The sequence below is a fragment of the Schistocerca americana genome, chromosome 1, assembly GCF_021461395.2.
Source record: "Schistocerca americana isolate TAMUIC-IGC-003095 chromosome 1, iqSchAmer2.1, whole genome shotgun sequence".
NCBI classification, from domain to species: Eukaryota; Metazoa; Arthropoda; class Insecta; order Orthoptera; family Acrididae; genus Schistocerca; species Schistocerca americana.
In genome coordinates this window covers 828,579,274-828,591,943 of record NC_060119.1, presented here as the reverse complement: position 1 = coordinate 828,591,943, position 12,670 = coordinate 828,579,274, and the positions used below count along the sequence as shown (strand labels likewise).

General features: G+C 40.7%; 1 protein-coding gene across 1 annotated transcript in view; it reads left to right on the top strand.

Moving 5' to 3' along the window:
* The window catches only part of LOC124546401 (aminopeptidase N-like), a 263,906-nt gene extending 251,617 nt beyond the window's left edge, over window positions 1-12,289 (top strand). Inside the window, exon 17 of the mRNA XM_047125035.1 lies at window positions 11,907-12,289. Coding sequence (XP_046980991.1) covers window positions 11,907-12,143 — 237 coding nt within the window. The 3' untranslated portion in view covers window positions 12,144-12,289. The remainder of the gene's footprint in view (window positions 1-11,906) is intronic.
* The last annotated feature ends 381 nt before the right edge of the window (window positions 12,290-12,670 follow it).

The following is a 12,670-nucleotide window of genomic DNA, read 5'->3' as shown; positions in this document are numbered from 1 at the left end:
TCGATAGTTAGCATAGCTTTCAGCTACGTCATTTGCTACGACCTAGCAAGGCGCCATTATCAATTGCTGTTTATCTTGTGATGCATGTACCGTCAGACCGATGTTCACCAATCATGGATTAAAGTTAAGTATTCCAGAAGCTACGTACCTTTTTTGCTAGTCTCAATTCCTTGTCATTTTCCAGACCTCTCGCCAGCCTGCGTGAGCTTAAACGCGTGCCCTTCGGCCTCCCGTCCTAGTGGATTGGTTTTCTTGCCAGTCCACAAAAATTTATTTTTAATTCGAGGAATAGTGCCTCAGGATCTAGTACAGGTTATCGACACTCGTACTTACACGCACTTCTTTGAGCCTAGGGTGGCTTGATTACTCCTTTCTACGCTTGGTCTAGTGAAGCAATCCTCAATACATTTAGAGAGACAGGAGAAAATTCTTAGGACAGTGAGTACTACTAATGGCTGAAAATCTGTGGACTGTCTGTTTCACTCCATTAATTGATTCTGTGTGTTGCGATACACAGTTTTCTGTCACAGAAGTATTGGGTAAATGGATCAGTGGTTTAGTAGGTAAAACATCTGGTTGGAGGATCACTATTCCGGGGTTCGATGATTGGTAGAGATGGGTTTATTCCACTGGCTGTGTCTTTTCCTAACACCTCAGGAATCATGCGACTGTTGAAGGCCGTGAAACCCTCTTTCCTGCCATGAGACAAATGTAATATTTGACAAAGAAATAAGCCATTTTAGTTCATTTAAGTTATGTGCTGTAATAAAGGACCATCATATCTTCAGGCCTCTTTTGTTTCGTACTAATTGCGTTAAGATCTACGAAAATCACTGTCAAGATATACTACTACATCGGTAAACCACTTATTTGTTCTACGTTGTGAAGCTTTAAGGGCAGTTTCAAAAGATTGTATAAGGAACTAAACATTTGAAACTATGGTTCCCCGTCTTTGGTACCATTATATGCTGACACTCGTACATATAATGTAGACTTACCACCGGCCGACGTGGTCTTGTGATAAGTTTTGAACTCGCATTCTGGGTGAATGTGCTTGAGTCTCATCCCCATCTGGCATATCAGAATTAAGTTTTCCATAGTTTCCCTTAATCTCATCTGATTTTTAGTCGCATTGGCTCCAATCTATGCTTAAGGGGGGGAACCACATTAGGAGGCTGTTTGACACTGATTTTTGGGATTTTTTGATGGGAAGAATTAATTAGAATTTAATCAAATTTTGACATCATTTTATTCATATTTCGAACAGGGTTTGGGAATTATTTTGAATAATTTCAGTCAAAAATAACCAAGTTACTCTGTGATGTCCGATGAAGGTTGTGAGTATAGTTCTACAGTTGCGTTCAGTGTAGCCATTCCGATTTTAATCTGAAAGCAAAAAGGTTCTAATTTTACATTAATAACTTATTTTCTAAGAATATGATCCTCAATGCAAATGAAAATAATGAAAAATAAAAATTTCGCAGGAGTTGGAACAATTTACTTCGATTTTCATGATATTTTCTCTGCTTATGATAAGAAAAATACCCTTAAAATCATGATATCATCTTGGTTCGTATGATTCGTAATTTTATAAAGAACCATACTGTCAATTTTCATAGTGATCGGTTCTCTACTTTTTGAGTCAGACTGCACTCAAATGTGAAAAAAGACATTTCGAGATAAACGCGTTTGAAAAATAAATTCTCGGAAACTAGAAATTCAAGGAAGTTAACAATAATGTACAATGCTTACCGATTAATCTGCGATTCCAGAACCATATAGTAATCCTCCTTCTTCTTCATAGGCTTCGCTTTGCACTTGCAGCTGTGATTTCCGAGCTTTCCGACCTTCCTTCGATTGCAACGAACTACGTTTATTCCGCCGGCTCACGCGCTGGTTATCCATTTGTTCGGCATAATTAAAGCTTTGCGTGCCTACTACAATTCCTGCCTCGTTCATGACTATTAGAAGGGATGAATTTCCTTCATTGAATAAGCCCGCTGCTAAATACGACGGCATTGCAACGACTTTTAGTCCGGAGTGAAAGTGTTTAAGAGCTAATCACCAAATAGTGGAATTAAAACTTTAATTCGCATTTTGTGTGTGGCCACCTAAACATCTCTCCAGTAATTCATCCCTTGACAAATCTTTATATAATGGAAGAATTTCGAGCCGCTACCCGATGTGCACTCGGTTCTATGCACATATAATCTAAACGAATGCGAATTTCGCTTTGAAATTTTGACAGTGTTTTCTTGGATAGTTAAGCTAACGACTTACCCAATTTAAAAAAATATCGGATTTTTAAGATACACCTCTACTAAACATGGGACAGGGTCCGAGTACCGTTCTGGCATACAGATTTGATCAGTCAGGTTTTTATTTGTCTTGTTATGTACTACTACGACTGAATATATATGCGTTAGCTAATAAGACTATTGTGCTGACACGAAAAGCAAATGTCTTCTAAGTCAGTTTAAATCCATTGCATTCAGTTTCGATCCATACTACTTGTAGCAAAACTTAAATACTTTTGAGATAAAGAGAGAGACCTAAAACTAACGTTAACCCTATTCCCTTGGAACTACGATACAAATAGATTGTAAATTGTAAAACATGTGAAATCTTCAGTCATTGTTCTCCAAATAACAGTGTTCCACCGCCGATTCCCGTGTGACTGCCAAAGTCTGATTAGAAAGTAGCGCATTGACACTTAACAGTGAGGACACTGTTGGCGAAGTTTAATAAAACAGAGAAACGTAAAAAAGTATTCGTATTATGTGTATGGTCTGACAATGGTGCAGTAAGAGTCATGGTACGAATGAATTTGTTGAGAACTTGGACTTCTGGTCTGGACAAATGGCAGACACTGGGGAGAGTATTACGTTAAGTCATCAAAACTTTAAGCTGACCTACAGAACCACAATCAAAGATATTTGAAACTAAAATTATATGTCAAGTTGAGAGTAAAGACAGTATGAACATATACAGTATGAAATGTCCAAATCTCACATGAGGTGAGCCGCGCGGAGTGGCAGCATGGTTTGAGGCGCCATGACACTGTTTGCGCTGCCCATCCCGCCCCATAAGTTATTTTAAGTATTGTGCAGTTTGGTCCCTTAGGAAATCACACACACACACACACACACACACACACACACACACACACACACACACACACACACACGAGACGAATTTTGTTGTTTTTGATTTTCGGCTCTATACCAAGACCAATGGGCTTATATTTGGGGAACATACAAGATCCACTATTAGAGTCAGAGACTGACAGAACTTTGGAATAGATGAAATCAAACAAGGAAGATTGAATAGATAACAGTTCTGTGCAATGAGAGAAGTCGCAACTAAATTATTATTCATGTCATTGTGCACAGTCTGCAGGCATACCATCCAGACGTCTGCAAGAATACGATTCAAACAGAACCAAAGTGCGAGAACTGTAGCATGACCAGCTTTACAGCTGAGGCATCTAAACTGCTGACCATGAGAGCATAAAGAAGAATGAAAAAGAGAGTTGAGGAACTGTTAGATAAGGATCAGTTTGGCTTTCAGAGAGGTAAAGGCACCAGATAGGCAGCTCTGACGTTGCTCATGATTATGAAGCCAGACTTTGATGAATTTGTCAACATACAAAAAAGATCAACAACCAAAAGCGGTGGAATTTGTTTGGAGTTTACAAAAAGAGATATTGTGTAGGTAACGACGGGGATTAGTATAATAAGTACAAATACAAGAGACAACAATAAGAATGGAAGACGAGGAGAGCATGGCGTAAGGCGTGGATGTAGCCTTTCTCCTGTACTGTTCAGCTAGTCTATCGAAGAAGCATTGAAGGAAAAAACACAAAGATCTAGATGTGAAATTACAATTGAACGTGCAACGATATCACTGAAAAGATTCGGTGATGACACTGCTACCTTCTGTGAAATTTACGAAGTACAATACGAACAGCTTAGTGAGGTGAACGGTCTAATAAATATAGAATATGGACTGAGGATACACTAAAGTAAGATGGAATTTTAAGGAGAAGCAGACATCAGATAAGTGACAAACTTACTGTCAAAACTAGGAACTGTGGACTAGACGAGGTGAAGACTCTTTTGCTTTGGAAGAAAAATAATGTACCAATGGAGGAAACAAGAAGGAACTATATTACATTATTAACAATTCGGCAGGATAAATAACAGTAATTTTTTATATGTTCAGAAAATTTTGAATTACGATTAGAGAAGAGATAGATATCCTGTTTGCTGTCGTAATAAGTTACGCGTAATTTGTATTTTCATCCAGGATTATTCTAAGTTGGTTTACTATTTTTTGATAAGATAACTGGGCACAAGGAAGGTTTATGGGAGGAAGTGCTTCACGGAAATACTCGCTGATCTACTTTTGGTGATATTTGAGTCACACATGATTCCGTTGAAGTCCCATTGTAAATGCCCATGCTGAAGTCGAGATACTTCCTAAAGATCGTAGAAGCAATATTGTTATGTGTGGCACTCATACTGGGTGGTGTTGTCCTATTGAAGAACAAGGACAAAAGTAAACACCAAGGACTGAACCCTGAGTGACACATGAAGTCTAGTTTCGAATGACGATTTTTCCGCTCCACAAGCTGTTCACCATTACACAAGCAGTTCACTGGTGCCTGTTTCTTAGACATCTGTTGAACCACTTCAGTGCACTGTGATGGAAACTTACAGTTTCAGTTGCAAGGATAAGATATGGAACTCAGTTTTTCAAATGCCTTGCTGAAACAGACCCACAGTAACGCTGAAATATTCGCTTGCAGTCGGTCCAGGGTTCGGCACAACTTTGAAGTATAGAAAGGTCTTGATCGCACAACTCTGTATTAAGCGTTACTCGTTTCAGAATTTCATCAGAATGAAGATGTGGAATAAAATGCACAAGGAAATTAACGATATAAAATATGTACATAATAACATAAATATGCAGCTCAGTGTCCCAATACAGAATTTCAGTTAGTATCATACTTACATTTAAATCTAACTTTTATAGAAATTCGTGAAAGTGAGCACATAGAATGAATATCACACGGATCTTATTTGACAGTGCCATTGTTGTTCGAAAGAAACAAGTGTCAAACTGACTGTGGTGATTAAGCTATCTAAGACTTAAACAAGTCAGTAGGCGGCACTAGCGTTAATCATAGAAATGAAGTCAATGAGTAACTTTACAAACAACCATACATTCCATTGAAATACATGTCAGAGCATCGTGAAGAACTTGACAAAGATTGCTTCGCAAACCATAACAGCCTTGCCTACCTGCTGCTTTGTTCCCTTTTGATGACTGCTTAATGTCTTCTACGGTGTTGTTCAAGCTTCGAATGTCTTCTTATCAGCAGTACCAAATTTTGTTTTCATAAGCCGATCTCCAGCGTCGATCCAACCTCTCGTCCTTCACGTACTGGGGTCGTCTCGCTCCTTATTTCTCGTACGCTCAGTGTACTCTCTCACATACCCGGACACTTCCTTTGAGTATCCCGTGCATTTTCGTTCCCTGACTGAAATTGTCGAATACTGCTACTAATCTCTTCACCTCGTTTCGCATCTCCCGTGCTTTGAATACCACATGTATCACCCAGCGATGGCTGATGGTCACTACGTCCTTCTGCGTTGCGACCAGCACTTCCCCTTCGAGGTGCTGGTTCCGTAATGCTTCTATGCCGACGAAGAACAGTAGTCCCGCTATGAGCTTCATCATCTCGCCTTCTCTTCCACTTACCTACGGGGCAGGAATATCTATCACTTTCCTCCTCTTTAAATTCATTGCTGCTACGTAGCTGCTTAACACTATTTACACTAAATCTATACCTAACCATAAAAAAATATTAAATGACTCTCTCCTAGGCCTTACTCCATAAGGGTTCCTCGTTACTGTTTCATTCACAACCTCTTCTTTATCTTCCGATATCTTTCTCCTCACTCTCCCATTCTGGTCTGCGTCTTGTATCCATGGAATAACTTCCGCACTCCGTTGAAAAGAGCCGGCCGGTGTGGCCGTGCGGTTCTAAGCGCTTTAGTTTCGAACCGCGTGACCGCTACGGTCGCAGGTTCGAATCCTGCCTCGGGCATGGATGTGTGTGATGTCCTTAGGTTAGTTAGGTTTAAGTAGTTCTAAGTTCTAGGGGACTGATGACCTCAGAAGTTAAGTCCCATAGTGCTCAGAGCCATTTGAACCATTTGAACCTTGAAAAGATTTCAACAGCCTTACATGCACAACTGTCCTTCTCGTCAGCAATTGAATCTTGTCATTTACTGGCGATGTAGTCTGTACCACGTGGTATGGCCCCTGATACTTCGCAAAAAAAATTCCTTGTCTTACCCTTCGGTGTATACGAAGTTAACAGCATCCCCCACTGCCAACGTTATACGTGGCATTCTTGCTGTACGGCCCACTGCTTCTTCCTGTTTCTCCAGCGCTTATGTATTTACCTTCTGTACTCTATTCCAGATTTCCTTATTCAACTTGGCAGATTCCTTAACAGACTCCCAGTCTTCCCTTTGTTCGTTTCCAATACGTCGAACGGTGATGGCATTTTGCGACCATTTACTGCTACTTAAGGCGATAATCCTGTATTCGTATGCCGTTTTGAGTTGCAGGAAGAAACGACATGCTAAAAATAGGCATTTCAGTTGGTGTGATGTAAGTCAACGTAATATCTAGGTATCTTGTCGATTGTCCTATGTACCCTTTAAGTTCTTCCATTGGCTTATGGATGGAGAGGACTCGTCCTTAACTTTTTCACATTCAGTAACTTACACAATTGCTTGAATAGATATGACATGAAGTTCGTTCCCTGGTCTGTTACTATCGTTTCAGCCACTCCAAACTTCAGTTTCCAGTTATTTACAAGTTCTTTCGCCACTGTTGCTGCCTGCTGGTTTGGCATCGCTACCATTTCTACGTATCCTGAAAATGATCTATGACTACGAGTTCATACTTAATCCATACAGGTGTTTTACTGAATGGTGCTAATATTTCAGGTAACCTCTGCGACGGTACTCTTATTCGACACAAATCCGCTCTCTTTGCGCACTGTATTCAATTCCGCACACACTGGTTTACGTCCGTCTGCCTTGTACTCCACCAATATATTTCTGCCACACTTCTTTTAGTAGATCTTCAACCTCCATGACCCGCTATTATGTGATCATGAGCTTCTTGTAGCACTCTATTCCTTAGCTTCTCTGTTACCACTGACCACTGTCCCAATTTAGTCCCTCTGCATAGCAGCCCATCCTGCATACAAAATTGTGACTGCTTAAAATGTTGCTCACATTTGTCATCCGATCTCTGTGCATTTTGCCATTCCTTATGCTCATTACTCCCAGTGTGTAATACTGACACTTTTCTACTTAAGCTATCTGCGTTTCCGTGCTTCTTCTCAAGTTTATGCGTGTCTTAAAAATCAGATTCACTTAGTCTGCCCATCGCGTCAACCTACTAGAGGAATCGTTCAACCCCCACAACCATTTAATGCCGCATGGTCTGTTAGTCACGTCGTAGCCCTCACTCATGTGAGACACAATCTCTACACATTGCTTAAATTGAACCGTATCTAGGTAAAAGTGTAGGTACACCGATCATAATAGTGTGACATCTTTATCCCGCACTCCATGCAATCTATACTGAGGTGGATCCCATTGCTTATGTTCCACCAGGTACTTACTGGCGACCATCATATGCCCTTCTGTGTCCAATAATACCCTGCAACCCTTTTTCCTACTGTTCTTCTTGTCGCACAGTCCACCTCTGCATACGAGTTTGTAGCATCAAGCCTTACAGGGAATGACCATAGGTGTACCTGGGGTCCACTTGGCGTTTAACACGTTATTCTTCCCTCTTACTTTATTCACATCACCCTGAGGCTGGCGACACATGCCCCACTCGTCCACATCTGAAACATTTTATACTAGCTTCACATATTGTCAGTTTACCCTGCATTACAGTCGACAAAGCGATCTCCTCGCACTTTATAGCTAACAGCACTGCTGTGCGCAAATCCGTCAGGCCCCCTGTCCGTACACATCTTGACAGTTCTGCATGCAACCTTCTTAAAAAAGCGTGGAGCGCCCTCTGCTCGGCTTCTAGCTAAATAATGTCATTGACTGCAGCATCCTGCTCTAATTCATTAGTACCTCCATTAATTTTTCTTATCCTGTGAGCAATTTGTTCCACAGTTTCCATATTTCTCTTAGTTATTACTTCTAATTGTTCCCCTACAGTGTCTGGCATTGTTTCTTTTCGAATATCTCTGAATTAACCTTTTTTAATTTCTTCGAATATTGTGGCTTCCTTAAGAGCTTCTGTATACCCTATGTAAGTTTTAGCTTCCTCTGTTAGTCTAAATTTTGCAGCGCTCAACAATCCCTTATCAGACCAATCATCCACCTCAGCCAGATTTCCACGTTCTCCCACAGAGGCCTGCACATCCTCGGTTGCCTTACCAGACAAGGGAGCAGTTAAACTTGCGACTGACAAAACTACACCACGTTGTGACGATTGCGATTTACCAACCAATGCAGTTCTGTATTATCCACTGTTAATTGTCACTACTTTTTATGTATGATAATATGCATACTGCTTCCGGCTCTGAGACACTTTGCGTCTCAGGTTCGGTCGAAACTTTGTCCTTGTCAACACTCATTTTGAGAACTAACATTCACAAGACAGGTAAACAAAATACGTTAATTTTTACATCTAATTTGACTCCTGGCATTTCCTAGCCATACTCCCCTAATGATTACATGTATAACATTTTACTGGAACTGATTCTGTACATCGCGCTGAGTGACCCTCAGGATTACATTGTACACATCTAATAGGCACTAACTAACTTCTATTACCTCTAAAACTAGATCAAATCACTGGTTCTCTGCTCGCAATAAAGTCTACTCTACAAAATGCACGACCATGACCAACATTTCTTGGACTCACCATACTGTAGATTGTAGGTTCAGATGTTGCTCTAAGAAGGCGACGTCAATGATATGACGCCAGTGCTAAATGAGCCATGGATTGTCACCCATGGAGAGTGAAATGAGACATCAGGATGACAGTAAATTTGTTTAATTACCTGCTTTATTCGGGCCGTTGGTCACAGTACATTAGGAACAACTCGATTGAGGCGTCCAGTTGCCTCTCATGCAAAACAATAGATATTGGGTACTGCTGACAGCGGAACGATTGGGACCGAGCGTGGCGTCACTCCAATGCTGCTGTTAGCGACGTCTCTACCTGTACCATGTCAGTGCAGCTGACGATACCATAGAGGCGGCTGTGACCTCCAGCGAGTTGGCGGCTCTCCGCTCAGGCGGTGGCTGCCCTCATGACTCAGGGCATGCTGCCCCGTCCTGTGCTCGAACAGCGGACTCTGTGCTCTATTCCAGGATGTCGCCTGTTTTCCGTGTTTCACTTCACAATGCATAGCACTTTTGCCTTCCTGTGGCTAGCTCTGTTGCAATTCACTTGCTTTCTGGGGTACTTTTTGACTGAATACAGTTGATCAGTTACACAACCATCACAAAATGAAATGTCAGAAGAGTACGTCCGGTGGACGTCGTATTACAACAATCAAACAAATAATGGACCATATACGGTACAACCATTGAAGTAAGCCTAGATGAGTGGCAACAATCTGAAGTAACATAGAAGCTAATATTACAGTTTTCTTTTCTCTCTCTCTCTCTCTCTTTTTCATTTTGCTCTACTTTACATTAAAAAGTGTACAAGTATTGTAATCCCTGACACAGTACTCGTTAAAGCATGTGCTATGGTAAGTGAGCGGGATTCACCTTATGAGAAAGGATTTTCGCTCAGATATCGACCGCGTGTAACTGAATGGTGGCAAATCAGACTTAAATCCGCTCTATAATAACAATGATCCGTCAAGTAAGTTCGAAATGCAATCACACGTCAGGATGGATCAAAAGCAAACTAGAAGGTACTATCAATGTGACAATAATACGGTAGCCAGCCTAATTAGGCATCAACTGAGTTTCTTCCCTGTACAAGTTGGTATATATTCATGCAAAACAACAAGTTATAACAATGCGTAATATAGTAGAATTTTAGAACCAGAAAAATCTATTGAACTGATAATTTCACGTTCTGTGCTGAAATCGAAGATCATGAATACATAATACTACACTGTAATGTTTACTATAAAACTTTATACTGTCTATTAATCTGATTGAAATCTGGCATAAATTACCCTAGAAATTGTACTTTCATGCCATACACAAAATATCAATTTTGATAAAGATAAAACACTGATAAATTTTGACTTTTATATTGACTTTAACTTTTGCTGGTCAAACCAATTTAGAACACTTCAGAATTCAAATGAATGAAGGGAGGGCCCTGAAACTGTTATGATCGCTGTATTAAAAAAAAAAAAAAAAGATTACTGAATTTATTATTCATTCAAGATTTCCAGTATATAAGTTACTACTCTTTTCATCTTATTTTCTGCTCATTTAAATGTCTTTAAATCTGTCTCGAAATAATAAAACTTCATTACTATATCAATACTAAAGTTGTCTTTCGACTTCGTTAGACCTTCGTTATTCATTTACTGGTTCATTAACAAAACATTTCTTTAAACACCATTCTAATTTAGCTAGTTCTGCAAATAATTATTATTAACACAATTTTTAATTTTCATTTCGGGACACTCGGATTGCACAACGTTTGGAAAGGACCCTGTCTAGGTTAGTTGTGAGGATAATTCAATGATGGAAAAGTTATCGTAAAATTTAGGTTATTATTGCACCAAACAAACACAGTTCACTCTCTGATCCATACGAATACAGTACTAAAAGTTTCAACCAGCTAGTATCGATGTGGCGGTTGGCGGGCTGCAGGATGGCGAGGCACAGAGCACACCTACAACCACAGCTATGGCTCTTGACGTATCGGCACTTGAATTCTTCTTAGCGTCGCAATACTTTTCCATTTAGTGCCTATGGAAATTTGGCATGCTGTGTGTGCGCTGGAACGGCGTACCCGAGGCTCAGTAAAGCTATGTCTTCCAGGAGAGCCTCCTCTCTCCAGAAGGTGTTACTCAAACCAGTGCCAAACTCCAGCTACTACTGTGCCCGTTGTGCCGTGCAGTGCATTTTCCCGCGCTCGCCTGCCATCCACCTTTTACCGCTCCTTGACAGACCGGGTATTCACCTGAGGTTTTGCATTCTACATATCCTAACACATTGCCTACGTATGGACCAGACGCACAGATACAATTTTAAACATCTTACAACAGTTTCAACATTTGTTACATTTCAATTCTATCACAATATTACTTGACATTTGACATAAAAATTAATATTCACATTGAAACTTATTTACGTAATGGCATGAAACAAAAAGAAATGAAATCAGAACATCAATTACAGAAGTTTATCGTAATATCAGATGAAAAGTATTACTTATATGTACAATAGTACAGAGTCGTTGTTGTTACAGTATGACATCAGAATGCATAACAGCCTAGTTTGAACTACATGTGTGAGGACACCCAAGAAACCTCTTAGCATATAGTGGTTGAGGATGTAGAGTTAGGAGCATTAAATGACAAAAAGTTGATGCCTAGGCAATCGCAATGCTGAAATAGTGCCCATACTATCTTGGAATTAATTGATTCCTTTTAGACTGGTATTAATAATAGAAGGACGTGTCTACTGAAACAAACCAAGACGTCATTCCAGAACAACCATGAAATTTAACAAGTTTTACAACTTGGTTCTTCACTTCTCTTGTCGTCTATTGCTATTTACGGAAGATTTTCAGGGAACAGGCAGTTACTTTGCCGGAGTGGATTGGGGAAGAGGCGATAGGTGACGCGAAGTGTGCTTGCGCAGGTGTCGCAGCTGTACGTTTCGCGCGTGGGCCAGTTCGGGCCGGCGGAGATGCTGCTGGAAGACGCTCTGCGGACCATCCGCGAGGAGGCGGAGTGGAGCACCGACAACCTGCCGCGCATCGCCGCCTGGCTGGACGGCTACCTGGGGCTCACCAGCGCCGCCCCCACCACCGCGGCCGCCTCCACCTCGGCCAACTTCGCATCCACCCCAGCCTCTGACGTCGGCTACGCCCTGTGAGGCAGCACTTGCCACAGTGAATTATATCTCTAAGCGGCTGCACCTTGCACACTCAATTTTTTTTAAAGTTTTGTTCGTAATTGTTGGAATTTACATAACAATGTACGTTTAAATCATTTCATAAATAAAGCATTCGTTGACTCATACTGCAAAGCTTACTGAAAACTTGTGACTATAAAAAATAACTTGACTGGGATACTCTCTTTCAAATTCTGAAGGTGGCAGGGGTAAAATACAGGGAGCGAAAGGCTATTTACAATTTGTACAGAAAGCAGATGGCAGTTATAAGATTCGAGGGGCATGAAAGGGAAGCAGTCGTTGGGAAGGGAGTAAGACAGGGTTGTAGTCTCTCCCCGACGTTATTCTATCTGTATATTGCGCAAGCAGTAAAGGAAACTAAAGAAAAATTCGGAGTAGGTATTAAAATCCATGGAGAAGAAATAAAAACTTTGAGGTTCGCCGATGACATTGTAATTCCGTCAGAGACAGAAAAAGACTTGGAAGAACAGTTGAACGAAATGGACAGT